This window comes from Microplitis demolitor, chromosome 10 (assembly GCF_026212275.2).
Source record: "Microplitis demolitor isolate Queensland-Clemson2020A chromosome 10, iyMicDemo2.1a, whole genome shotgun sequence".
Lineage (NCBI taxonomy): Eukaryota > Metazoa > Arthropoda > Insecta > Hymenoptera > Braconidae > Microplitis > Microplitis demolitor.
Window position 1 is genome coordinate 3,274,685 of NC_068554.1, and position 27,486 is coordinate 3,302,170.

The 27,486-nt window shown below is 30.1% G+C and overlaps 8 protein-coding genes across 9 annotated transcripts in view; 5 read left to right on the forward strand and 3 right to left on the reverse strand.

Annotated features, from left to right (window-relative positions):
- The window catches only part of LOC103569958 (retinol-binding protein pinta), a 38,556-nt gene that overhangs the window by 7,484 nt on the left and 3,586 nt on the right, over nt 1-27,486 (reverse strand). The window contains exon 1 of one of the 2 annotated variants that reach the window (XM_008547528.3): nt 18,682-18,774. The exons of the other annotated variant lie outside the window; for it this stretch is intronic. The gene's annotated coding sequence lies outside the window, so the exon portion shown is untranslated. Of the gene's footprint in view, nt 1-18,681; nt 18,775-27,486 lie in introns of those variants that run through there. 2 annotated transcript variants of the gene reach the window in all.
- LOC103569959 (venom allergen 5-like) lies at nt 4,294-5,523 on the forward strand. The gene is made up of 3 exons (XM_008547529.2): nt 4,294-4,530; nt 4,809-5,058; nt 5,133-5,523. Exons 1-3 carry the CDS (start codon nt 4,420-4,422, stop codon nt 5,441-5,443), a joined length of 672 nt encoding a protein of 223 aa, XP_008545751.1. The 5' UTR covers nt 4,294-4,419; the 3' UTR covers nt 5,444-5,523.
- Nucleotides 6,069-7,044, forward strand: LOC103570064 (venom allergen 5). The gene is made up of 3 exons (XM_008547664.3): nt 6,069-6,179; nt 6,403-6,652; nt 6,737-7,044. The coding sequence occupies exons 1-3, from the start codon at nt 6,069-6,071 to the stop codon at nt 7,042-7,044; spliced, it is 669 nt and encodes a 222-aa protein (XP_008545886.3).
- On the forward strand, nt 7,711-8,654 carry LOC103570062 (venom allergen 3-like). The gene is made up of 3 exons (XM_008547663.1): nt 7,711-7,740; nt 8,019-8,268; nt 8,344-8,654. The coding sequence occupies exons 1-3, from the start codon at nt 7,711-7,713 to the stop codon at nt 8,652-8,654; spliced, it is 591 nt and encodes a 196-aa protein (XP_008545885.1).
- LOC103570061 (venom allergen 5) lies at nt 11,145-12,438 on the reverse strand. Its single transcript, XM_008547662.1, has 3 exons — nt 12,289-12,438; nt 11,518-11,764; nt 11,145-11,458 (listed from the first exon to the last, which is right to left on the reverse strand). Exons 1-3 carry the CDS (start codon nt 12,406-12,408, stop codon nt 11,145-11,147), a joined length of 681 nt encoding a protein of 226 aa, XP_008545884.1. The 5' UTR covers nt 12,409-12,438.
- Nucleotides 13,773-14,714, forward strand: LOC103569960 (venom allergen 3 homolog). Its single transcript, XM_008547530.1, has 3 exons — nt 13,773-13,918; nt 14,000-14,240; nt 14,375-14,714. Exons 1-3 carry the CDS (start codon nt 13,808-13,810, stop codon nt 14,644-14,646), a joined length of 624 nt encoding a protein of 207 aa, XP_008545752.1. The 5' UTR covers nt 13,773-13,807; the 3' UTR covers nt 14,647-14,714.
- Nucleotides 14,996-17,376, forward strand: LOC103570060 (venom allergen 5-like). The gene is made up of 3 exons (XM_053742455.1): nt 14,996-15,028; nt 16,401-16,595; nt 16,823-17,376. The coding sequence occupies exons 2-3, from the start codon at nt 16,410-16,412 to the stop codon at nt 17,012-17,014; spliced, it is 378 nt and encodes a 125-aa protein (XP_053598430.1). The 5' UTR covers nt 14,996-15,028; nt 16,401-16,409; the 3' UTR covers nt 17,015-17,376.
- On the reverse strand, nt 20,220-21,135 carry LOC103570059 (zinc finger protein 629). Its single transcript, XM_008547660.2, has 2 exons — nt 20,562-21,135; nt 20,220-20,467 (listed from the first exon to the last, which is right to left on the reverse strand). The coding sequence occupies exons 1-2, from the start codon at nt 21,133-21,135 to the stop codon at nt 20,220-20,222; spliced, it is 822 nt and encodes a 273-aa protein (XP_008545882.2).

Sequence of the window (27,486 nt, forward strand, 5' to 3'; positions counted from 1 at the left end):
GCTTCGGTAGCTCTTTTAGCTAAAATCTCTTGAGAATTATATTCATAATGCTTGAGGTCATCATCGTAATGATTATCCATGTCATTGTATACTTACTATATATATATATATATACATATTTTTTTTTAAGAATTATTGAGAAAAGAAATGATAATAAATTTTGTCAATTTTTCGTTGAAAAATTTTTCTATTAAAATTACCAAGTCATGAATTTTTATAAAAATTTTTTTTTTTAATTTTATTTAGAAAATTTTTAATAATTTTTATTTTTAAAATAAATAGCCTGCATTAATGGACATGTTTTTTTTTAAAGTAAATATAACAATAGAATGTTAGAAAAATCGCGGTTTTGTGGAAATAAAAGAAGAAAATAAAGAAAAAATAGGATGTGGTGGGTTCATAAAAAAAATATATATATATATATATATATATATATATATATATATATTTTTTTAGTGAATGGCGTGGGAGTTAATAAAAATCACGGTGTGAGGTCGCGCACAAATTTGAAATATATCTATCTATATCCGTAGTAAATATATATAAGTATGATGGTGTATATAATATATATACTATATTTTGTAATAATAACTTTTCTATACAATATAAGCTGACCTATAAATTAAAAGGTGGACACGCTTCCGATACGCGATAAATACCGTGACATGTATGATCGAACAGTAGGAGACCAGATCCCAAGTCTTGAGCGTTAGCTTTTTTATTTCATTTATTTTTTGACCTCTTTGCTTCTTTAAGTGCCGAAGAAAGGAGAAGATAAAGAAGAAGAAGCATCGAAGAAAAGTAGAAAGAATATGAATGAATGAATGAATGAATGAATAGAATGACAAGTGATCTTATATTAAAAAATAGGTCTTATAAATTGTAAGAAAAAAATTTAATTTCAAAAATTTTTTCATTAGAAAAAAATATTTTTATTACTTTTTCTTTTTTTTCTTTTTGGATTTAAGCAATTTTTGGTTTAATTTTTTTTCGATCGGTTTAATTTCTTGCACTTGAGTTGATTCCGGAGGAAGAGAAGGGGGTGGTACTGGGGGTGGTGGGGGAGGTGAAGCTGGAGGGGGAGGTGATGGTGGGGATAAAGGAAGTACAATTTTCGGATAATTAATTTCTACTTCAATATTTTTTTTTTTAACATCCTTGGTAATAAATTTTTTATTTATTTTCATTAAAAATAAATTTTTATTTCCCACGGTCACATGATCTTGATAAATATCATAATCACTCGCGTTATCTAATTGTGAATATACTTCTATTTTATTATCTTGATTATTATTCAAATTTTTGTAAGACTTAGTTATTATTTCAGAATTGTAATTTTTGTCTTCGCATGACAGATGACAGCGTGAATTTAAACGAAAGATAATTTCACTGTCACCGACATTTATTATTTTAGGCCCTTGGATACGTGAAATTTTTTTCGAACTAGATTTTGATTGCTCGATACAAAGACACGGGGGATCCCAGTCTTTGAACTTTTCTTTCGATTTTTTAAATTTATTAATTTTGTTTTTTTCACGTTCAATACGAATCAATATTTTATTTCCCACTAATTCAGCGCCGATTTCTTGGTAATATTGTGAAGGTTCTGAATTTGAATTTGGTTGCAAACAACCACAGGCTGGTAAAAAAAATTAATAATTAAATTTTTTAATTTTTAAAATGAATCATTAATACTCACGAGATTTTTCATCCATCGAAAAAAATTTTAAATAAATTTAAAAAAAAAAAAATAATAATAAGGCTGAACTTGGCAGCAAAAAATAATTGATGTTAATTTCGGGTTGTTAAATTATTTATAATTGTATTATGACAGTAAAAATTAAAAAATGATTTTTCAAACGGAAACAGATCCAGTGAATTCAAAAATTTCGTTTTTATTTCCAAAAGAAAAAAATTCAAAAAAAAAATCTATATGCGCATGTCCAAATTTAAGAGAAGAAAAAATTCAAAAGTCTCAAGTAAACTATTTTTTTTTATTAACAATTAATTTTTTAAATAATTATTTTTTTTTTTTTTTTAATTGAAGCAGATTATTTCGAAAATTGCAGAATCGAAGCAACCGTACAAAGAAATCGAAGCTGTTGTAAATAATAGCCGTCTAGTATTACGAGTTCAAAAATTAGTACAAAAAGATAAAAATATTGAAGAAAAAACATCAAAGTCATTAATTAAAAATGATAAAATTCCTTTGGAGAGTAATTTTACAGATAAGCCAACGCGTTTCTTATTTACGGAAATAAAAGAAAAAAAATTATCCGAAGAAAATAATGAAAATAAAAGAACAATTGGTTCAAGTGAAAACAAAAATACATATGTATTGAAAATAAAAAAATCCGAATCTTGGAATGAAAATATCGGCCTGGAGTTTCGGATCCCGAGATCATAAAAAATAAACCGGCCGGAAATTAAAAATAACGGAAGTTAGAATGAATTTAATTTAATAATTTCATTATTGTAAAAAATTAAAAAATGATTTGGATTTTAACAAATCAATGGCATCATTTTCCAGTGAATTTTCGTCGCTTTTCATTTCGGTGTTCTTTTCATTTTTTTTTTTTTTTTTATGAAATAAAGTGTTTTTATCTATTGTATTTTATGCTTACTTTATTTTTTATTCTTACGATGTGTAACATTGAAAAGACACCAGGGAGTCTTTCAATATCTTTGGGTTAAATACTCGCAGTTGGAAAATTTACTAATGATTTTATATAACATTTAAAAACAGCAGGTATTTATTGTATATTTTTTCTAGCGGCTCTTTTAACTACCAGGATCAATTTTTATTATTTTTCATTAGCTACTGAATTTTTCTACATTTAAAAAAAAAAAAAAAAAAATTATTTGAACACTCAAAAGTTTAATTTCCAAAAATTGATCATTTTGTATTTCGTAGAAATAAAAATATATTTATAAAAAAAAAATAATATATCAAGTGTATCGAAAATTTTCTCACGGATTACCCATCAGAATTTAAAGACGGAATGGATAAAAAAGTAGGGTAGGAAAAAATAAGTAAAGCAAGAAGAATTCAGAAGTCAGGTGCTCAAAAGAAAATTGAATGAATGGAGTCAGCTATTGACTTCAATAGGTCATTCATTATTCTCAGGAGTCACCCGCCCACTATGAGCCCATTTTTGAGGTAAGAATAGTAGCGACGTGAGAGCTAAATCAGATAGATTATATACAATATGTATATAAATATATAGATATATGTGTGAAAAAATTTGAGCGTACAAGTGATGGATAAAAAATAAATTTTCTAAAGACGCAAGTCAAGAGACTTTTTTTTATTGTGTAATTTTTTTGACGAAAGTCCACAATTGTGGCTATTTATGTATACACTAAGTGACATTCCACGGTTATGAAAATGACAAATTGATCGAATCTCATCTCAGATAAAATACTTATTATAATTCAAATAATAATGCATAAAAAATTCAAAAAAAAAAAAAAAAAAATACACGAAGATAAAAATTCAGCAACTTTTATTTAAAAATTTCTCAGAAAAAAAAAATAATAACAAATAATTGAAAGTATGTCAGTAAAAAAGTAATAAAAGTTGAATAATAATTTCAGCAGAAATAATTTAAAATTAATAACTCGCTAAGTATGACAATTATCGATCATTGATGCAGTGGACTAATTAATTCATAAACTATTTGTAGTAACAAATGTATGTTATGCAAACAATTGTCAGCGATAATTATTAGCAAGCCTTGAAAAATAAAACCGATGAAAAAATATAATTTATTTTTTTTTTTTAACAACTTCCGGTTGTTATATATATAGCAAATTTTAAAAAATCGTTTTAGTAAGACGCGGATTTTAATAAAAGTCTTCATTGATTCAGAAAAACCAAAAATAATTTATTTATTAAAATAATTTTGAAAAAAATGTTTACTATTATTTAAAAAAATTTTTTAAATTTATGAGTTTATAAATTATCTATGAAAGTTAATAAATAATCTATTAATAAATTGACCTATAAATTTTTAGTTATATCAATAAAAGTAAATGTCAATAATAAATTTAACAACGTAAAAGTGTCTGAATGATTTAAATGCAAAGTGAATTTGTTTTATCTATTTGAGGTACATTGACGAAAATCAACTGATTATAAGATATATTTTATCCATTATCAGTTAAAAATAATAAATGTTACGTAAATACAAATATATAAAATGAAACGTGCGTAATTGTCAGGTGTTATCTGTTATTAAAGCGCATGTGTTGCTATTAAATGACAATCCTGTCAGTCATTGAATAAATAGCGTGATAAATAAATTTATTGCTTCCCAAAATATGTTCGGTGCATATAAATAGCCAGATTGTTGCTCGAAAATCAACAGTAAAAGTTGAAGCTTCGATTACTATAAGCACTTATTTTAAATTTTAAAAATGGCGAAAATTTTACTCACTATTCTTGTCGCTGTGTTAGCTAGCGTTGCTGCTAATCAGTGTCTTCCGAAGACTTGTCGCGGAAAAACACATACTATGTGTTTATATAGCGTGAGTAAATTAGATAATTTAATATTAAAATTATTAAAGAAAATTTTTGGTAATAATGGGGTAGAGGTACCGTTTTTGCCCAGTTTTGGACACTTAAAAAATTAAAATAAAAAAATTAAAAAATGTACTCGAAGATGATTTTATTTCGCTATTAAAATGGAAATATTATTTTATGGTTTTTCATTAATTTAAATGAAGTATTAAATGTCCAAAAATGGAGCAGTGGTCACAAATGCTACTTCTATTCCGTGTGTAATGAAATGTAAATAACTATTTAGTCATCGAAACCATCGCCATATTGTAATAAAGTACAAACAAGTTCGCTGACACCCGAAGAAGAACAAGAAATTCTTGATGCGCACAATAAATTCCGAGCTAGAGTAGCCAGTGGACAAGAAAGTCTTGGACGCCCTGGACCACAGCCAGCTGGTCATATTCCACCACTCAAGTGGGACAAGGAATTAGCACAAGTTGCTCAAAGATGGGCCAATCAATGTAAATTCGGTCACGATAAATGCCGCGATGTTGGTAAGAAACCATATGTTTATTCATTTGAATCCTATTGGATCTATAATAAGTATTAATTGAACAAAATATTGCAGAACGGTTCCAAGTTGGTCAGAATGTAGCCTCTAAAATGCACAGCAACCAACATGTAGCCCAAATGGGTGATTTGGTTAAAATGTGGTACGATGAAGTAAAAGACTTTGACAGCCGGCAGGTCCAGAGCTTCAAACCACAACCAGAGCCGAAAATTGGACACTACACCCAACTTGTTTGGGGTGAAACAACTCTCGTAGGTTGTGGAGCCGTTAGATATTTCGGGTTCGACAACTGGTACACCACCTACTTGGTTTGCAATTATGGGCCAACTGGAAACTGGATCGGCAGTCCACTTTACCAGACTCGTTAATTTGAATTTTGACGTGTCATTATTTTCATTGAATATATTTCAATTGATATATTTGATAAAAATTCAAATATTGCTGTTAAAAAAAATAAAAAATTATTTATCAAATACATTGTTTTCATAATTTTTCCCTAGTATCCCTGATTTAAAAAAATGATTTGGAATAATTCAAAATAATTTTAAATGATTTAAAACAATTTGAATCGACTAATATATAGATACACACTTAACATGGAGCAAATCATTTTTCTTAATCAGGGATAGAGGAGTATAAAAAACTGAATCTATTACCCGTCACTTTTCAATAAAATAAACAATTTTAATATCTAGTCATTAAGAATGACCGAAGGTTGATCGGCACGGACAAGCCTAAATAGGTGACACCATTGAAATACAATACAGAGAACAATGCGCGTAATTGGTCAGGTGTTATCGGTTAATAAGGAGCATGTGTTTTGCTACTGTACAGCAATTAACCCGGTCACTCATTGAATAAATGTCGTGTTAGATAAATTTATGGCTTTCGGAAAGATGTTCGATTCATATAAATAGCCGGATAGTTTCTCTGAAAAACTACAGTCCAAGTTGAAGCTTCAATTACTATAATCACTAAGTTGATATTTTGAATATGGCTAAAGTTTTTGTCACTATTTTTGTCGCTATATTAGCTAGCGCTGCTGCTGATCAGTGTACCCCGGAGAGTTGTAATGGCGAAAAACATTCTTTGTGTTTGTATAGCGTAAGTCAATTAGATAATTACACAGAGAAATTATACTCGTTTGAAATTCTATGGTTGCATGTGTTCATTTCAATTTCCGTCGGGTGACCAACATGGTCTGGCTTTACTATGATGCCATAAAATTTTAAATCAGAATAATTTTTCCATGTAAATATAAATATAAGAATTATTTAAGACAATTTCTGATAATAATTCATTTAATTAAATGTAATTAATTGTTTAGTCACCAGATCCATCACCAAATTGTAACAAAGTCCAAACTAGTTCACTGACACCCGACGAAGAAAAAGAAATTCTTGATGCGCACAATAAATTCCGAGCTACAATAGCTAATGGAAAAGAAAAACTTGGACATCCTGGACCACAGCCAGCTGGTAAAATTCCTCCACTCAAGTGGGACAAAGAATTAGCAAATGTTGCTCAAAGATGGGCCAACCAATGTAAATTCGGTCACGATAAATGCCGTGATGTTGGTAAGAAACCATTTGATTATTTATTGGTCAATCATTTGAAATCTATTGATCTACAATAAGTATTAATCAAACAAAATATTTCAGAACGTTTCAAAGTTGGACAGAATGTAGCCTCGAAAATGTACAGCGACGGACACAAGGCAAAAATGACCGAATTGGTTAAATTGTGGTACGATGAAGTAAAAGACTTTGACAGCCGGCAGGTCAAGAGCTTTAAACCACAATCATCTCCCGAAATCGGACACTACACCCAACTTGTTTGGGGTAAGACCACTCTCGTAGGTTGCGGTGTCGTTAAATATTTGAAAGACAAATGGTACACAACCTACTTGGTTTGTAATTATGGTCCAGCTGGAAACATGATCGGCAGTCCACTTTACCAGACTCTTTAATTCAAATTCCGACTTGTTATTGTCTCCATTGAGTTCATTTCGATTGATATATTTGTCATAAATTTAATTACCTATTGTCATTAAAGTAATAAAAAATTATTAAACAGATACATTGTTTTCATAATTCTTCCTCATGCGTACAAATCGCTTTTAGCTACAGCTTATCTATCGATGAAATAAGAAATCAATCGATAATTATTATCAGCTGTCAGTCATAACTTTTATGTACTTTCACATCATGAATAATAAAAGGAAGGGCGAGAACAAGTTTTGGTATTAGTTGCTACAAATAGTTTAATTGATCAACAATTGTTCGTCTTCTCAGTTGAAATTGCTTTTACAACACAGTCATGATATATTTTTTTTTAATTTTCGTGGCTGTCACGGCAGCAACAGCTTTTGAGTGCTACCCTAGTACTTGCAGGGGTTACATGCATACATTGTGCCAATATTCAGTAAGTTTTTTACTTTAATATTTATTTTTATTTCGGCTTTTCTTTCGACAGCTTATAAATTTTTTTTTTAAATTTTTAAATTATTTTTCTTAAAAATTAATTTATTATTTAACGTCACTTGTATTTACATAGAAATGAAATTAATTTTTCAAGAGATCATTAATATTTTTAAAAAAACGTTGAGTATGCACTCATACGTGCGTAAGAAAAAATGATAACGCTGTCAAAAGAAAAGTGTGAGGTACTTGCGGCTGTCGGCGCTGCTTATCAGAGCTTAGATTCGATTAGATTTAATGAGTGTTGAAATTGTTTAATTACTATAACATTAAAATTTCGGATATCGATATTATTCAATAAAAACCTCTGTTTTTTCAGTTATGTCTGATAGTATAAGAATTTCATCAGTTTAAATAAATTTTGAATAAATCGAAAAATTTTAAATTTACCTCCAGAATATGAATATTGTGAATATTTAAAATTTCTGTGTTTAATAAAATAATTTTTTTTTTTAATTTTTAGTCATGGTATCCATCTTCAAGTTGTGGCACAATACAATCGAATACTTTGACTAATGAGGAAATATACGATCTCCTTGAAATCCATAATAATAAGCGGGCTTTTGTTGCGAGCGGTAGTGAAATGCGTGGAACCACGGGACCTCAACCAGCTGGAATAATTCAACCACTGCAATGGGACTATGAATTAGCCAAAATAGCTCAGAGATGGGCCGACCAGTGTCGATTCGGTCATGATCATTGTCGCGATGTTGGTGAGTAATTGTCAAAATAAATATTTCAACGATTTGAATCTGTCTGGTTGTAAATATTTGAATTTAATTTTGTAGACCGGTTCCCTGTTGGTCAGAACGTTGCTAAAATGATGCACAGTGCCGGATATACCATAAAATTGTCAGATTTGGTACAGCTATGGTATGATGAAGTTCAAGACTTTGACGGACAGAGTGTTTACAACTTCAGATGGCAATCGTACCCACAAATCGGACATTATAGTCAGCTTGTTTGGGGCGAAACCACTCACGTTGGTTGCGCCGCCATCAGATACATGGGCTACGATGCCTGGTACACGACCTATTTGGTTTGTAACTATGGACCGTCTGGGAATTGGATCGGTCGACCTGTATACTATACTTACTAATTTTTATTTAATACTATCCTGCTTATTTATATTTATTATTTTTTTTTCTATGTATCCAAAATACTCATAACAAAAATAAAAATAAATTAAACAAATAAATTGCTACTCATTTTTTTCCAACTACATATTTCGCGTTACTAAAACCATAAGGGCGTATCTCAAAATATACGCCCTTTTGGTTCTGCAGAACCAAAAGGGCGTATAAAAAAAATTTTTTGCTTCAATCAATGTAAAAATGTTGACAACATTAGAATCTATTGAAAAAACGAAAGAAATTTTTTTTTTGTTTTACGCCTTTTTGGTTTTAAGAAAAAATTTTTTTAAAATCATAAGGGCGTATCCTGTTTTTTCGATTTATTATCAATTATAGGTAGGAGTAAGAAAAAAAATTGCCAGCGTAATAAAAATTATCACTCCACAATTCAATTTATATGAACAAATATTTATTTAAGTGAAAAAACAAATAAAAAATAGAGAAAAAATAAATTCATCAGGGTATTAGTCCTATACCATCTCCATCGTCAGAATCATCTGTACCTAAGAGTATGAAAAAAATTTTTTTAATTTTTTTTAGAACATAACTTGACAATAATAAAAAAAATTATAAACTATTACCATCGCTGAAAATTAATCTTTAATAACATTGATAATATTTTTGTGGGACGGTGCCTGATGCACAAAAATGATTTAGGTCATTGAACTTGCTTTGATATATTGGTATTCTAGAACCATAACAATTCTCAAGAACAACGGTAATTGATTTTTGAAAATAAAAAGAAAAAAAAAAAAACAGGAAACAGAAAATGAAACTTTAATTGAAAAATGAAAAAATGCACCTTTGAAAAATTGAACAATCTAAATGTGCATTTTTTTAATTTGATTAAATTAAATTTCACAGCACTCATAGAATTTAGAATTGTTTCGTTCCCGAATTATACATATTTTTTACATTAATTGTTGAATTAAAAAAATTGTGACAAACTTAAGATTCGATCAAAATTAAATAAAGAAATTTGGTTTTTTATTCAAATAAATATTTGTTCAGATAAATTAAGTTGTGGAGTGATAATTCTTATTACCCTTGCAATTTTTTTTCTTACTCTGACCTATAATTAATAATAAACCGAAAAAATAGGATACGCCCTTATGACATTAAAAAAATTTTTGCTTAAAACCAAAAGGGCATAAAACAAAAAAATTTTTTTTTTTCGTTTTTTCCATAGATTTTAATGTTTTCAATATTTTTACATTGATTGGAGCAAAAAAAAAATTTTTATACGCCCTTTTGGTTTTAGTAACGCGATTTAATTATAAACTCTCTGAATTAGACGTTATTAATCTCTAAAATAAGAAGTCGGCAACTTTCAGTGGCAAAGCGAACCACAAATTGGTCATTATACTCAACTTGTTTGGGGTGACACCACTCATGTTGGTTGTGGTGTCACTAAATATTTAACTGACGGCTCTTATCATACTTATTTAGTTAGTGATTATGGACCTGCTGGAAACTTTATCAAATCAATGGATGATTTGTCTTCAAAAGTTATACATGCAGCAATTTTGGAAAATGTATTTTCGAGAACCAATAAGCGGCTGCTATTCAGATGGCTGTAACTCATAAAAACTATGCGCTAGAAATCGTAGTATGTTATTTTTGAAGTTATAGACTATCGAACTATGCAAAAAAAAAAACAAAATGAATTAATTTTTCAAAATTTCAAACTAGTGGTTATCCTTAAGACATTTATTTTCTATTTTTCTTCATTACTAAAATATTGTTATGATCGCAATAAAATATCATTATAAAAATATGTAATTTAATTTTCCTGATTGCACATAAAACTTCTATACCATAATAACTTATCATCTAACAGAATGTTACTTTGAAATAATTATCAGCTGCACCATACAAAATGTATTACTAGTGTCTTTGACCTCGTTTACTGCGTCTACAAATTAAGTATTTACTTTTCTATTCTGACATGTCTTATCAAACAATCAAATGTTAAATAATCTAACATACATCAAAAAATTATCAATATTCAAATATTTTGTTATGAATCACTGATATCAATATCAATAAAAAAACGATTAGAAAAATATAAACAACAAATAGAATATTACTTTACAAGCACATGAAGGTTTCGTTTCGTATTTGTAAATAAACTTTATCTGCACAGTCGCGTGCTGATATTTTTATCTTTACAAAAAATAAATATTATTCAAGGAAACTTTTAAATTAAATAAATAACTTGAATATCATATTCAAGCAAATAACTATCGGTTAAACTTAAGGTCATTTATGAATAAAATTTACTATATATTTTCTGTTAGATTTTTTAGATACTTTTTAGTGTCCAATAGATTACAATATTCACGAATTATAATTTTTTACTGGAAGCGAATGATTAAATAAAATATTATATTAAATGTATTAGTAAGCGAAGTAAAAAAAAATTAGCGACTTCAGACATTCATGATCTGATCAAATCAATCGGTTGGATAAATAGGTTGACCTGGGTAGTTTCCACCGGGTCCATAATTGCAGAGCAACCTGGTACTGTACCAGCCATTGTCTTCTTGCCAATTCAAAACACCGCAGCCAACATATTGAGTGTCAGCCCAAACCAATTGGGTGTAGTGATAAATTTTTTTACCATCTGTTTCTTCCTGCATGTCATTAACGTAATTACCGTCATAGTTTGCAGCTTCTGCGGTCCACTGATCCAACATATCAGTAATGTCTTCGACGTACTTGTCACTTTTCGACTTAAAAGCTATGTTCTGATTGACCTTAAAACGATCTAAGGAATTCAATACTTAAGTAAAAATAATTACTTGAGTAAAAATAATTTTTATTTACCAACGTCGTCGCAAGCGGAATGACCATTTAGACACTGATTGACATATACTTGGGCTATCATAGCCAACTCCTCATCCCATTGTAGAGGAGGGATTTCACCTGCGGGCTGTGGTCCTGTAAGTCCACGTTTTTCACCACCACTTGCTACTAATGCTCTGTAATCATTGTGAGCATCAAGAACCGCTTGCTGTTGCTCTTCACTCAAAAAATTACTGTATACTCCGTGGCAAGCCTCACCTAGGCCTCCCTATTTATCATTCCGTGTTAAAAGATTGTCATTTATAGTTACAAAATCCCGGGTCGAAATAAAACTTGGAAATTTAGTTTATACCGAGTTGAAATTTCGAGCCATTTTTCACAAGACAAACTCGACTTTTTATGGAGATATGAAATACATTGAGTTTTCACCTTAATTTAGACTTGACTGACTTACTTAGTCATGATTTAAGACGAACAAGTCTAAACGAGTCGAAATTGACTTGGGTTAAATTTATTCGATTTAAATTATAAGGCGGGAAAATCAGAACTATATAAGGTGAAACATGAAAAACACATCTTACATTAAAAAATACTCCTTATTTTCGAATTAATTCCACTAAAATGAAAAAAGCTCTAAATGTTGAAAAAAATTTAATTTAAGTCGAAAAAGTCGAGATCTTATCAAAAAGTCGTCAACAAGTGATAACTTTGAAGGAAAATAAGGTGAAATGAACCTAAATAAAGTTTTTTTTTTATCCGGGATATTATTTGATAAGAATATATTATACTCACATCGTATAAACACAAAGTATGTTCCGTCCCCGGATCACAGGTTTCAGGTTCACACACATAAGAAGCTGTAGCACTAGCTACAATGGATATGGTAACGATAAAATAAATACTTCTTACCATGATTACTTCAGTAGCTTTTTTATAACAAGGCTTCTTCAGAGGTTTTGCAAAACTGTGATCTGTTTGTACAAGTCCGGTATATTTATACTGAAACTTTTTTCTGGATCACTTCGAAGGGGTAAAATAATTCGTTTTACGTAATGTCCCATGACCATTGATACTCATCGATATATAATACGATTTTAAGTAAAAAAAAAATTATTTTATAATTAAAAATAAACTTTTCCTTAAAAATCGCTTTCGTGCATCGCATGTCGTTAAATTTTATTATGAATAATTGCTTCAAATAGCTAACAGGAAAATATTTATAATGTAGGGGGTAAGATAAGACAAAAAGAGGCAATTATAAAACAAACGAAGAAAAGAATCGAAATAATTTGTGATAAGAATGTATATGTATATATACAAGGTCTAAGAATTTTTTCATTAAAATTAATTGAATTGTGGATAATTAATTACTTATTTGGCAAGAAAAGGTTTCATTTTTAAAACTTACAATACATATTGCAAATTTATCTCAACTTCGTATCGTAAAATACATATTTTTATCAAACGACCGTATTTAATAACTGTATAATTAAATTTATAAATAACTGTAAATTTCTGTTACATATATTAGTATTCTATGTATTATATGAAAATTTATCACGTTATCAATAATTACAAATGTCATGCAAGGTTTGCAAAAATTATTTTACAAACGTAATTTTTGTTAAACGATATTGACATATCAGAAAATTAAAATTTAAAATTCATCAAAAAAAGTCTACCAAGTTGTAAATTAACTAAATAAATTTTGCATATAATATGCAATAGAATACTTGAGGCACCAAAAATAGGAGAAAAGTGAAATCAAGAATTTAGCGGCTTGACATCAAAAAGGAGCGACAGAAAATTTAAAATATTCACAATTATTTTCGTAGTACTGCATCAAAAGGAGGAAAATTTTCTGAGATTTCCGGATGTCAACCGGGTGGCAAAATCTCAAAACTCAATAGAATGATGAATTGACACAAATTGCATAGAGATGGGTCAGTTCAGTCATCAAAAATGTCATGATGTCAGTAAATTTTTTTTTTTTCAACCCTTTTCCAAAATTATGTAAATTTCATAGTCTATTTAGTAATTATATTTTTAAAAATATAAATTTATAAAATGAAAAAAAGTGTCTATAAAATATTGTAATAAATTTTTTTATACTCATAATTAAAGACTAATATAAATTCAGGAATTATCAATTGAAAGTTTTTTATAGAAATAAAAAATATGATAAAATGTAACTTTATCAGTGTAATTAAAAAAACATTTAAAAAATATAAAACCGAAAATCATTAGTTATTTCTACTCTCGCAATACGGCAATAAGTTGTTTGTCTAAATTAAAAAATTAAAAAAAAAAAATGTTGAAATTTTTTTTACTTATTCTAATAATTAAATCCACGTTTGCAACAACTTATGATTGCTACCCTCGATCATGTAACGGAACCAAGCACACACTTTGCAAGTATACTGTAAGTATTTTATCAATTATATAAATAATTCTGCAATTTATCTTAAAAATAATAAATATTAATTACAATTTACTTCAACAGCTGTTTGAATTTGGACCAAAATGCAATGAAGTAAAATTCAATTATTTGACTCCACATTATCAAAAAGAAATAATTTATGTTCACAATGTACTACGGGCTTTAACAGCAATAAATGATAAAGAACCGGAAAAAAATTTGACTATTCGTGTTGCGCAATACAAATGGAATAATGAGTTAGCTGAAATCGCTCAAAGATGGGCCAATCAGTGTGATCCTGGCAATGATGAATGTCGGGATGTTGGTAAATATATATTTTTTTTTTAAATTTAAAGTAAAAATACCATGATCCTAAAGTTAGCAGACAATTGAGAATTTTTGAATTTTTCGCGCTCTCCTCACTAATTAATATGCACCTTTAATTTTTTTTGTTTGTAGATAATTTCAAAGTTGGTCAAAAATTTGAAAACATAAAAGCCATGAATATCAAAACATTTGAAATCTATGATTTAATAAAAAATTGGTTTTATGTTGACATAAATAATTATCTCGGAGATAAATTTTATGGCCAAGCAACACCCATGTCAGTTAATAATCATACAATTATTTGGGACAATGTTATGCTTATAGGCTGCGGAATCATTCGATTTTACGATATTGATGATTGGTACAACACTTATTTGGTGTGCAATTATCGTCCAGATGAATAATTCATCGCATTTTAAAAAATAAAAAATTGCCTTTAATAAATTCCTGGACACATTTTATTATAATTTCAAAGGCTAATCTCAAGTTTATTATTTTTCGTGTTAAAAAAAAAAAATGATTACAAAAACTTTGTAATTTCTTTGACAATAAATAAAAGAATTTAAACAATTAAAATATTTTTTGTATTTATTTTTAATCTTGAATATTATTATAGAAGTGATTAAAGAAAAAAATAAATTTTTTCGCTTTACAAATAAAAAGAATACGTGAGGAAGACGCAATGAATTTATCAGTTGCTTTAAAGACATTTTTTTTACAAATATGCATTTCTGAATTATTGCAATCCAAGTATTCAAGCGTCGGCTACACGAGCAACTAATTCTGGTAACAAAAAAAAAAAAATTTCATATAATGAAATTTTTAACTTCCCGCTAAGAAAATCGACGATTTTCAAAAATTTCGGGAAGTTATTGTTTTCACCCCGATTTTCGAAAATCGAGTTTTCATCAGATGTCGACGTTTTGAGGTCCTAGGAAGCTATTCTGACTATTTTCAGAATGATGTCCGAGTGTGTGTATGTATGTGTGTGTGTGTGTGTGTGTGTGTGTGTGTATGTATGTAAACTCTTTGTAACTTTTGAACTAATGAATCGATTTGGATGGTTGAGGTGGCAATCGAAAGAGCTTGTTGGCCTTCAACTTTCCTGAAAATTTCAGATTATTTGATCGAATAGACTCGAAAATATTGGCGAATTACGAAAAAAAAAAAAATTTTTTTTTTTAGTTTTTTATTGATTTCTCAAAAACGACTTATACGATCGACTTCAAAATCTAATCAGCTCTAGTACTCAATAAAACGCGTCGATTGCCACCTCAAACATCAAAATCGGATAATTCGTTCGAGAGTTATCGCGGGAGAAAGAAATGGTGAAAAACGGTTTTTTCTAAATATTTTCGAAACGACTGACGCGATCGATTTCAAATTTTAATCAGCTCTAGAATTCAATAAAACGCGCCGATTGCCACATCAACTATCAAAATCACATACGTAACATTTTATGTTATTTTTTCCGGATAAATCATAATATAACGTACTAAAATGTGCCTGATATCATACCAACTCATCTTTTTTATGGTTTCTTTTGATCATATAATGTCATCGAACTTGGTTTTTAGTTTAAATCATATTATCAACAAAAAAATCGATAAAACGTAGTTTTTAATATTTTTATCGGATATTTCATATTTTATTGTTTCTTACATGAGTCAAAATTTATTTAAATCTTGATTTTGATCCCCGACATTGATTTCTCCCTCAATACACTTATTTTACTGAACAAAATCAGGAACTAAATTTTAAAAACCGCTTCATTGATGATTTTCGATTCTTAAATTTTCAAACTTCAGCATAACAGGTAACTTGTTAGAGCTTGAAAAGATCATAAAAAAACAATTGCATGTGATAGCACTTTCGAGCTTGAAGAGCTCGAAAATATATCTACACTAATGTTTTCGAGCTCTTTGAGGTCGAAAACAGCGGGAAGTTTTGGGGCTGGCCCGCAGGGCCAACCGACAGACCGATTTTTTTTTATTTTTTTGACTTTAGTAACTTTTAATTATGCTTGGAGACCATGTTATCCTGAAACGTGTTCGAGTAGAAAGCATACACTGTGCGAGTGTGCCATAAGAAATTTAAATTAATAAAAAAGTATTAGAGTGACTAATAAAGTTTGTTTAATTAATTTTGAATTTATTAGCAATGTGTGATGGGAGAACGATGCAACAAAGTGTTTGTATCTTCATTAACAGACGAAGAACGACATGAAATTGTTCAAACTCACAATAGATTGCGAGCTAAAGTAGCAAGTGGACAAGAAACTCGTGGAAGTCCGGGGCCGCAACCACCCGGTCGAATTGGGCCACTTACTTGGGACAGAAAATTGGCTCTAATTGCTCAAAGATAAGCTAATCTGTGTATAGTTGGTCATGATTCCTGTCACGATGTCAGTAAGTCCTTTGTTTCCACAAAAAAAATCATTTACTTTTTGTATGTAATTTTTAATTGCATTCGTCTATTATTTAAAATTTTCCAGAACGCTTTTAGGTAGGCCAAAATGTGGGGTACACAGGAAACGATACTGAAACTTATGACAAACTGTCTGTACTTATTGAAAATTAGTACGATGAAGTCCAAAACTTTTCTCGTTATTACGTCAAAAATTTCAATCCACCATTTGGTGGACCCACAATTACTCATTACAGTCAACTCATTTGGGGTAATACTACTCATATTGGTTGTGGTCTTGTAAGACATTATACTTTTGAGAAAATGTATAGCATGTTTACGAAACTTTTCCATAAAATTTCATAAAAACCATGGTGCACCAAAAAAAAGTTACAAAATCACTCTAATATTTCTTTACTCGACAAATGCATAAAAGATAATATTGTTTGACCACTTGTGAGTACCCGCATAGAATAATATATATATGAAAATTGTATGCCATATATGTCACAGTATATTACTCATTATGCGCGGGAAGGACAAATATATGTTCGCGCGCGAAAAAAATATGTGACATGTATGATATATCAATTTTTCGCTTACATATATTTCTGTGCGGGTAAAAAAGAAAAAAACGTGACAAATTTTTTTAAAAAAATGAATACTTATCAAACTCTATTGAAAAATCTTATCAAATTGTCTGTAGTTATTTTTGAATATTTAAAAGAACGGAATGTGATAATTTAATTTTTCATAAAATTAAATATAAATGTAACTGATTCAAAATTTGTAATAAAAAAAAATTAATCAATCAACCTTTGCAATAAATAAATTTATATATAATAACACATTATTTCCGTAGTTTTGTTGATGAAAGTACATATATATTTGCTGGTATAAATTACCGTGAACATAATAACAACTCAACAGCTATAGATATATATAAAGACATCGAAAATATATATAAGAGTCCAGTATGGTCATTGAAAATGACCATTTCGCTAAGCCTACATAAATATATAACTCCCAAACAGAAAAGAGGCGACCTATTGTCCAGAAGAAAAACTCATCGGTCTTTCTCGTAGAAATTGGATCACGCCATTGTCCATTGCTGGACGTCCTGCTGTTTTTCTTCCTACTGTTGATGATACCATTTAGTAAAATTGTTGAATTGAAATGTTATTTACGACTTTTCATTTGATTCTCATCATCACTTCAACAAACACTACTTTTTAAACCGTTTCATATAAAAATGAGTAAAGTCACCCGATCAGGGAACTAATACTCAATCACTCCATGTATTTATATATCTATACTTAGTAAATATATACTGGGTCTTTTGGCTCACTTCGATCGAAAATTGGATGAAATTTCAAATTTTTAAAAAATATCAATGAGTATTCTTATAAAACGAACCTAGCTGAGTTGCATATTACAAAGTTATGAAAACATGTTATATATATATTCTGGTGTATTGAAAAAGAGGTAATTAAATAGAAGAAACCATTAAGTTACTAAATACTTAATGCATTTTCATCCTAACCCACCAGGTGGGCTGTCTATGTAAAAATTGTCAGCCATGTCCCTCATGTCATTGTTACGTATTTTTTGACGCTCTTGATACATTTTTTGTTATAAAGTTATAACTGTTGACTTTGAAAGTGTTTAGCGCATCGTCAGACTCAGGGGAACTAATGTAATATTATATATATATATTAAAGGAAACATCTTTGTGTGTAAAACTTCTGAAAATCCAGCGGATCTAAAAGACGGAATCCCGCATCGCGGATCTATAGATCCTAAGATTGACGATCGTGTCAATAATAAACGCACGCCAGGAGTTTTCCCGTTGATTCAATTCGTAAGATCTTTTGACAGGAAGAGGTGACAAAAGTGTTCCTTCATAAACAAATTTCAATTTAATATCATACATGTTTTTTTATCTGAAGTATTTATAAAGAAAAAACAAGCAATAAAATTTGAAATAAGTAAAGTAAAGTAAACAAATAAGATGGAAATATTTAGCAACTTACTAATAAGGAATAAGTCCATGACTCGAGTTTTAATCCAAGCTTAGCGACGGTTTACGCTGGTAATCCCTGGTGTAAACGATCGCTTACGGCACTAAGATGTATCAGGTCCATAACGGAGACTGAGTTTTGGATCTACAGTAGGGAGAGACTGAAAAGAATTCCGTGCAAGCGGGATAGGAAATGTATGCCTGAGTTTTGTGGCTCGGTATAAAGTGAGATGGATGGTGGATATGTTGTAACTGTCGTATATCTGTTGGACAGTAGGGGGGTGTCAGCAGGAATTGTTAAACTCAACGAATACCTCAGCAGGATTTCAAAACCCACGGGCTACTGTATATAACAACGACAATATATGAGTGTGAGAATTTTTTTTATGTTTGCATACATCATCGATTTTAATGTTGACGGATCTATGAAATTATTTTTATTACTGCCACTAAAACTTTCATTCCACTAAGAATAAACATGCGCGTAAAGAGTTGAATAATATCGCACAGCTAGATTTACGAAACTGAGTTTAAACTATGGTTTCTTAGAATAGATCAATTTTGAAAATTTTTGTTCATATGACGATAATCAGTCGACTTTCGTCGATATATTTAATACGTTAAATATATTCTGATGATTCGAATCCCATTTAGCAACACCCCGCGCACGGCCCACCGCAAAATCGACCATAACATTCATAAGCAAACCCTCAAAAAATCTCCCCTGGGTTTACAAGTGAAGTAAAAAAGGCTGATAGGGGCCTGCGGTAAACGAAGGAACCAAACCCCTCTGTCTTTTTTCTCGCTCATACATTTAAGTTGAGCTTGTATATGTATAGAGTAATGCGTAAACGCAACCCCTGAGCGTGTGTCGCATAATTGAAGAGGGGAAATCACGATACCCTCTGGTAGTAGTTTAAGGGCTGGTCGATTAAAGGGGATGAGAAAAAGTAGGAAACCGTCGCCATGTTTGATTTAATCGAGAGGAAAATGGTGGCTGCGGGAAGCATCCGTTTTATCCATCATCCTCCTCTCTGCTTCTTTTATTCGCGGTTTTTATCCACTTCCGCCGCTAATAAATTCTTATTTGCTTATTCAATTACAGAAATCCACTAAAACTATTAAATATATAACGCCATTATCTTATTTTCATTCATGTAAATTTTTTTTTTATTTCTTTAAAAAATACATTGATATATTTTTTCATATTTGTTATATATCTTTCTTTACATATTTACAAATATATACATATATATTATTAAAAATTGCCTGAATAAACATTAAATATTTTTATCACATTTAAATGTTTATCAAAAATACTTAATATATATTTTACTTATATAATTACTCCCTGATTTTATGTATCAAAATTGTTTCAATTTTTTTTAAAAGGCGGTTGATTATAAAATTTGTACATTTATTATTATAATTTTTTTTTTTTTTTTACTAAAAGTTAAATAAATATAAATTTATCGAGTTTGTACATTTTACAGACTAATTATAAACACTGTACATATTGCAAAAATAATTGTTGATTAAAACTAAAGGTCGTTATGGAGAATAAAAATACGGTGATAGTAAAGTTGGATGTCCAAAAGCCCCAAGATGTGGCAGCGGAAATGGTCCACGGTTGTCGTGTGTTCTTGTGTGTTTTTTTAAATGATCCTTTCTGCCAAAACGTTTTCCACAAATAACACACGCGTGTGGTCTTAATCCCGTGTGGATTCTTTTGTGTCGGGTCAGCTCTTCGTTTCTTGTAAATTTTTTACCGCAGGAGTCACATTCGAAAGGTCTTTCTCCTAAAAAAAAAATAAATAAAATTTTAGAAATGATTTCTGGCAAAAATTTTTTGAATTTCCCTAAAAATAAAAAAAAATAAGATTGTAAACTAACCCGTGTGTATTCTGATGTGTCCTCGAAGCTGTCCATTGTTGCTGAAAGCAACATTGCAATGTTCGCAGCGAAATTTCTTTGGTCTCAGCTTTTTCATTTGTTTGGCAGCAATGTCTTGCTGATGAATCAATCGAACAGCTTCCTCAACCGATGGATAATGACCGGGATAATAAATTTGTGATTGGAGCAGATTAACAGTTGCATCATAGGACATAATTGGATTACTTCCGAGTGCTGATAAATAATCCGTACAAATTGGAGTATACGTGGGTGTAAATGCTGAATTTGGAGATGCTATTGACGGACAAGAGTCACAAGGCGAACTGGTTGTTCTCTCAGTTGTTCTCTCCATTGATCCTTCGTAAGTATTTAAGTCACGCGAGGAATTAAATACAAAATTTGATAACATATCTAAACTACCATTTTCTGGTGAATCATCACTTCGCGATGAAACACTTTTATTTTCTTCTTCATATTCACTTTTTATATTGGGACTGAGGTTGTCAGACAGGGATTCCGATGACTCTTCGACACTGTCCCATGGTCGAAAAAAACTTCCCTTTACACTACACATTTTGAATTGTTTGTTTATTCTTTTAGAAATACACAAAGACATTAAAATCCAACACTTGATAATTTTATTTTTAAGGCAAACACTTGTATACAAAGCTTGAGACACGCTCGACACGTTCACTCTCGACACCAGCGTGTTACTGTTTACCTAAGGGCTTTCTAGGGCTGGTTATATAGCCACCAAAAACGCCGGCACTTTCGGGTAGGGGATGCGTACCCACCCCTGTATTCTGATTGGGGCGTCTGCAGACCTACTGTGGTTGATGACTTAGGGCTGGGGTGCGTCATACAAAAAAAGGCCTGCTGAAGGCATACTCTCTCTTTCGACAAGCATCGATTGTGGTTATTTTGTTGATAAAATTTTTTATTTCGTAACATGGAAAATCCATTTTTACGATTAAAAGATTTTTTCAAATTTACTATCCGACCGCTTTCTCAAAAAATTTGCTACGATATTAAAAAAAAAAAAATGATTTTTTAACTTTTCGAAATTTTGGAAACCCTAATCTCCAATTTGTAATCCCTTATTGTAAATAAAAAAATTGCTTTCATTTAAATGTACTAAAAGTAATTTTAGTTGTCTGTGTAATTTTAAATAAAATAATTTTAAAAACTTCTTATCAATCCGCGTACCTAATGCTAAAAAGGCATATAAATTTTTTTTTATTGCTCAATCGCTTAAAAATGGTTTGAAATGAATATTTTGATAATATAAAAAATTAAAACCAAAAAGGCCTATAAATATACATAATCCTGTATATTACCATGAAGTTAAATCCGTGAATCCAAATTTAAATATACTAAGGGAAAAAATTAAAGTCAAAACAAATTTCGAAATTTTTCAGTGAGTTTTGAGTAGCTGTATTTATTTGGATAATGGTCGTATCGTGAATTTAAAAAAAAAAAAAAAATTTTTGAAGCTCGATGATTCTTATTTTCAGATTTTTCAGTGAAAACTTTTTAGGAGCCACTTATCGCTTTAGAATCACGAAATTGATCAAAAAACAAAAATTAAAATATTAATGCCAAAATGGCCTATAACAGCAAGCATATGCCTTTTTGGCATTCATTTTATTTTTCATTTTTTAGTTAATGCTAAAAAGGCGCGAAAATAAAAAATCATTAAAATATTAAATTCATTAATTTTTTGGCATTAGCTAAACATTTATATGCCTTTTTGGTATTAGGGACGCGAATAATTCTAACTGACAAAATTTTGGTTTCCGCCGTAAATATATGTATCTTTTGATCTAAATGCATGTGTGAAAATTACAATATAAATTGAAAGATATAAGAAGATAAATTTGAAACTAAAAGTACTTGGATTAAAATTGAAACTGTAAATTCGATTGACCCCGAGTCGTAGGCTGTACAGTTTTAACAAAGGGACACTTAGATGTATCAAAAGAATCGAGTGGACTCTATTTTCTCATCCACATATTTATATATATTGAAGAGAGAGCATGGAACATTCAAAGATGAAACGAAATGAAACTTAGGACGGCTAGAATTGTTCGATTGCAGGAGGGTAGTTTCGCTCCAAGTGTTACAATAAATCAACAGGACTAGGGACTCCACCCCCGCATAGAGTATACAAGCCCCTGCAGAAAAACCTTTTCGTGCAACCGATCCCCATACACGGCACATGACACGGGGCTCCATTCACTCTATTGCTCTTTTGCATTGTATTGTATCTCTAAAGTGGCCGCGGGTTTCCCGACGGAAAATATACGCCTTTTGATCTATACACTCGCTTTCATATAAAATATACACATACATATACAAACATATATATAATAAGTTGTTTCATTTTTTTCCCAAAAATAAATCTCTTGACATTTTTTATGCTAATATCATTATATTTTTTTGTGGCAATATTAATCTTAAAAAGTCTGTTGAAAAATATGGATTTTTGATAAATATATATATATATATATATATATATATATATATATATATATATATATATATATATATATACTTATATCAAAATCTTGGAATTCTTTGTCAAGTAAAATTAATTTTTTTCAATTTTCTGACTTTAAATCCATAAAAATAAATTATAAAGTTCGCCGACGTCTAATAATTTTTTGATTTTCTTTCAAAACGATAAATTGTAAAAAAAAAAATATTTGAAAAAATTGCACCTATAGTTTTTTTAATTTTCTACATGTGCATTTGTTTAGATTTTTTTTTTGTAATTGATTTGTTGAAAAAAAAAATCCGAAAATTGTTGGTAATCTGTCAATTTCAAAATCAAAAAAATAAAAGTTTTGGTTTTAACATAATTAATTTTTACGTCAGAAAATCTAGAGTACATGAGTGTTTGCTTGAATAAAAAAAAAAAAAAAAAAAACTTATGCATAATGAATTAGCTGTCTTGTATAATTTACTCTATTGATAAATTTTTTGTATCTGCATTGTTTTTTTTTTATATTAAAAAAAAATCATTTGGTTGCGAGAGAGATGAATAAAATATTTTTTTATATTTTTGATACATGAATACCCAGCAATTTGTTTCAATAATAACAAATTTTTTTCCGTAAAATTCATGTTGTCCAAATGTATGATTGTATACCTCAAAAAAGGGGCAAGTGTCATGTCAATAACATGATCGATCGGATGACACGTGAATCACAACGCGAACAAAACAGTCGCGTGATCCATCTCCCGATTGCTCTGATCTGTCAAAAAATTTGAGGATTCTTTACTGAATAAAAGACGTCTTGACCAATAAATATTTTAAACTGACGTAAACTTTTGTTGTTATCATTTTTCATAAATTTGCCATTACACAATGCTTTTGTGTATAAATATTTAGTGAAATACTCCCCGAATAAAAAAACAAATTCTAGTTTAGTCTCCAAAAAGTCTCAATTTCTTTGATGTTTTTAATTATGATTTTTCTCACTAGTTTAATGTGTATACAAAACTTTTTAAATGAAAAAAATTTATTTCAAAATTTATAACCAGGACAGAATGTCAAAGATCATAAGATCCGCGGTAATTTTTTTAATTGCATAGGAAAATTCTCTCATTTTTTTCATGGACAAACGAAAAATTTTTAAATCTTGGTTCAATGAAAAAAATATGGCAATAATTCTCCCACTTTAATAAAAAAATTTCAAAATTTGATTTATAAAAAAAATAATATTGTCGTGTAAAAAAGTATTATTTTCAGTGTACAGTTTGTGTTAGGAATGTGAAACCAACCCCTAGGAGATTGGATGCCCACGCCCTATTGGAAAGCCTCCGTATCGCACGCTTCCCCTCGAATATATCGTACACTGGTATATATGTACATGCGATATATTGAAGAGAGTGTCGCATTCGTATATATCTAGGGGTAAAGTTCGGCGGTAAAGTTGGTGACGTAGAGCCCCTGGATACCAGTGGGTTAGGGCGCGCTGTAGCAAACCCCATAAAAGGCTCACGGATCGTATCCTTCTTCCTATCCTTTATCTTTGGTCTCTGTCCTTTATTTTTTTAGACTCCCATCTGACATCTCAGTCTTCGGCTCGCTTAGCTGAGCTCAATTCACGTGAACATCAGCCTACTTAGGGTGCGGTAGGGGCAGTGGTAGGTTTTTCAGAAGTTCAAAACCCGGGGTTAGAAACCAGAGGGCACGAAGCTGCTCTCTGCTTATGCTGCTACTGCTGTTGCATTTATAGGACCCACCCTCGAAAAATTCATCGAGTGCAACCACACGCAGTTGACGCCCCTCTCATGGCGGGGCCAAATTTTATTATTCCTCCTTCCAACCGAGTGCACCCATGGTTAAAACCGTGTACGTGCCATCATGTCACGAAAAATTTGATGATTTATACCGTGAGATGAACAACAACGTTCGTCTATACATATTGTACTTATATATATTGCCTGGTGTCATTGTGGCTTTTTTTAACAAAAAATTTTTTTAATAATGTACAATTTATTATATTTTATGAATTTTTATAAATGTCACATCGTCGGATCTATAGAATCCATCTTCGTACTCAGAAACGAATCATTTTTTAAATCGTTAATTTACATAATTATTTTTTTCTTAAAGTTTTTACAGAATTTTCAAATTTCAAAAAGTGATCAACTCTAATTATAAAGGGAGATTTATTTTCGTTGCGTTGGGAATCGATACTCGAATTTAAATTTCGCGCTCATCAAACTTCTGTGACTGTAATATACGTTAAAATGATGCATGATACATTCGAAAATGTCTGATAAATTTGACCAACATAAAAATCATCAAAGCCGCATATGCGTAAAAAACATTTTTTCAATTATTGGACATGAGATCGTCACTGTTTTACCAATAATAATTTTTGTTTACTTCTGAGTTCGTTGGCACAAATATATGTAACATGGGGTTTTTTTTTACCGCTAACAAATATTTTTCACACCCTTTGGGTCGCTGACGTATACATATTTCACGTATAAGCAACATGACGGCGACATCTCACTTTTTTATTGATAATAAATTTTTTTCGCGCCTATTAAACTTGTGACACTGCAAAAATATATATTAATTTCAATATATATTTAAACTGATTCAGCTTTTTTTCATTCAAAATACCCTAACAATAATTAAGTTTTCAAAAATATATATCGACTTAATTAAAAAAAAAAAATTTCCTCTTTACGACTTACGATAAAAAATTAAAAAGCTAAAGTACATAAAACTCACCTGATCTTACAAAAAGACCAGAGAGAAAAAAGTTTAAAAAAATATGACAATCCTCTTATTCTTCTTTATATATATCATCGAGTCACAAGAGCTAAGATTTTTTTCGGTGGCTGTAAAAAGGTTCGGCGAGGACGGTACCACAACAAGAGCTGTGGACAATGTGCTCACACACCGCACATCAGCCATACACACCATAATATATATAATATATATAATAATACAATAACATACATAAGACCAGATGAGTTTATGTGGGACTATTTATCCACAAACGTTAACGTTATTCGTAAATTAAATGAAAAACCCAAGACCTGCTGGAGAACACTCGAAAACTAAAAACCGAGTGAATGAATGAATGGACGTTCGAATAGAGAAAGAGAGAGTAAAAGAGAACGAACAGTCTGTGGATTACGGTCTTAAAAAGTTAAACGATTTGGGTAAAGTTCTTTAGATTACAAAAGTCTTTCTCGCACATGACGCGATAGAAGCCCATGAAGGTCTTAAGTTATTATACGTGTTGTAATACGGCGTAAGAGAGAAAAAGACACGCGTCCATGGATCCTTGATCATCTTGATCATTTTATACTTGATACTCTCTACCGGCACGGGCCATCTGGTCTCTTCTGGTTAACGTCGAATGGCTGAGGTCCTTGTCGTTTCTATCAGCTTTACAAGATCCACGTACTCTATGTCATCCCGGGGTTGTCATGATGATCACTCATTTGGAAAAAACGTTCTTTGATTAATGGACAACCAGTGTGGTTTTGTAACACCCAACGTATAATAGATAAAGAGAAAAGTTGTAAAGAAAAGTTTTGTACTATTTTATTACCATTTTTTTTTTCTATACAAAAAACATTTTTTTTTAAATAAATAAACGTTCAATTTTTGAGAATTTTAATTTTTACATTTTTACTATACTGTAAAAAATGCGGAGGGTATTAATGCTTACAGATTTTATTTAAATCCGAATTCACTCAAATTCTACCTCCGTTCACTCCGCAAACACAGTGTATAATTTTTTTTATTAATAACTCATGGCGCGAGATTCAAATCCCTGGCAGGGAATTTTTTTTACTGATAAAAAAAAAGCTAATCAATAAAATTTATCATCAAATAATTATTTTAATAAAAAAAATGAGTTTTAAAATTTTTTTTTGTCAAAAAAAATTTTATTAATGAAATACGATAAATGGAAATAGATATAGTAGCTGTATATTAAGATATATCGTACCGAATCGCAATTTGATACGCAACATCCTAACATTTTCTATTTTATATCTATAATGTATCACCCCAGGTAGTAGATGGTTATAAACGCGTGAGCATTTATTTAATATTAACCAAGTGACTACTGGATGAATAGATTTTCAAAATAACCTACGGTATTTAGTGAAGCTCAACAGGCTCTTTTCATATCCACATACGATGTGTAATATTTTGAAAAAAAAAAAAAAAAAAAAAAACCGTGGCTAATTTTCTTTACCGATTCTTTTCTTAATCCCGGTGGTCTCTGACTTTTCTTATATCTCATTTATATGATATCTATCATCTGCAAACTATTGTAGTAAATGTTCCACAAAAGATCATGGTCTGCTTCTTGACATTTATAATTAAATTATCATTATTTATTATTACATTTATAGCAGATTAATAAAAGTTTAGAAAAAA

What these genes read in the sequence shown, in the direction of transcription:
- LOC103569959 (XM_008547529.2), top strand. Translation starts at nt 4,420, where the DNA reads ATGGCGAAAATTTTACTCACTATTCTTGTCGCTGTGTTAGCTAGCGTT. An exon ending in ATACTATGTGTTTATATAGC is followed by an intron (nt 4,531 to 4,808) that starts GTGAGTAAATTA and finishes ATAACTATTTAG; the next exon opens with TCATCGAAACCATCGCCATA. An exon ending in CGATAAATGCCGCGATGTTG is followed by an intron (nt 5,059 to 5,132) that starts GTAAGAAACCAT and finishes AAAATATTGCAG; the next exon opens with AACGGTTCCAAGTTGGTCAG.
- LOC103570064 (XM_008547664.3), top strand. Translation starts at nt 6,069, where the DNA reads ATGGCTAAAGTTTTTGTCACTATTTTTGTCGCTATATTAGCTAGCGCT. An exon ending in ATTCTTTGTGTTTGTATAGC is followed by an intron (nt 6,180 to 6,402) that starts GTAAGTCAATTA and finishes TTAATTGTTTAG; the next exon opens with TCACCAGATCCATCACCAAA. An exon ending in CGATAAATGCCGTGATGTTG is followed by an intron (nt 6,653 to 6,736) that starts GTAAGAAACCAT and finishes AAAATATTTCAG; the next exon opens with AACGTTTCAAAGTTGGACAG.
- LOC103570062 (XM_008547663.1), top strand. Translation starts at nt 7,711, where the DNA reads ATGATAACGCTGTCAAAAGAAAAGTGTGAG. An exon ending in TGTCAAAAGAAAAGTGTGAG is followed by an intron (nt 7,741 to 8,018) that starts GTACTTGCGGCT and finishes TTTAATTTTTAG; the next exon opens with TCATGGTATCCATCTTCAAG. An exon ending in TGATCATTGTCGCGATGTTG is followed by an intron (nt 8,269 to 8,343) that starts GTGAGTAATTGT and finishes TTAATTTTGTAG; the next exon opens with ACCGGTTCCCTGTTGGTCAG.
- LOC103570061 (XM_008547662.1), bottom strand. Translation starts at nt 12,408, where the DNA reads ATGGTAAGAAGTATTTATTTTATCGTTACCATATCCATTGTAGCTAGT. An exon ending in ATACTTTGTGTTTATACGAT is followed by an intron (nt 11,765 to 12,288) that starts GTGAGTATAATA and finishes AATGATAAATAG; the next exon opens with GGAGGCCTAGGTGAGGCTTG. An exon ending in TTCCGCTTGCGACGACGTTG is followed by an intron (nt 11,459 to 11,517) that starts GTAAATAAAAAT and finishes TGAATTCCTTAG; the next exon opens with ATCGTTTTAAGGTCAATCAG.
- LOC103569960 (XM_008547530.1), top strand. Translation starts at nt 13,808, where the DNA reads ATGTTGAAATTTTTTTTACTTATTCTAATAATTAAATCCACGTTTGCA. An exon ending in ACACACTTTGCAAGTATACT is followed by an intron (nt 13,919 to 13,999) that starts GTAAGTATTTTA and finishes TTACTTCAACAG; the next exon opens with CTGTTTGAATTTGGACCAAA. An exon ending in TGATGAATGTCGGGATGTTG is followed by an intron (nt 14,241 to 14,374) that starts GTAAATATATAT and finishes TTTTGTTTGTAG; the next exon opens with ATAATTTCAAAGTTGGTCAA.
- LOC103570060 (XM_053742455.1), top strand. Translation starts at nt 16,410, where the DNA reads ATGGGAGAACGATGCAACAAAGTGTTTGTATCTTCATTAACAGACGAA. An exon ending in ACAGAAAATTGGCTCTAATT is followed by an intron (nt 16,596 to 16,822) that starts GCTCAAAGATAA and finishes ATTGAAAATTAG; the next exon opens with TACGATGAAGTCCAAAACTT.
- LOC103570059 (XM_008547660.2), bottom strand. Translation starts at nt 21,135, where the DNA reads ATGTGTAGTGTAAAGGGAAGTTTTTTTCGACCATGGGACAGTGTCGAA. An exon ending in ACACATCAGAATACACACGG is followed by an intron (nt 20,468 to 20,561) that starts GTTAGTTTACAA and finishes TTTTTTTTTTAG; the next exon opens with GAGAAAGACCTTTCGAATGT.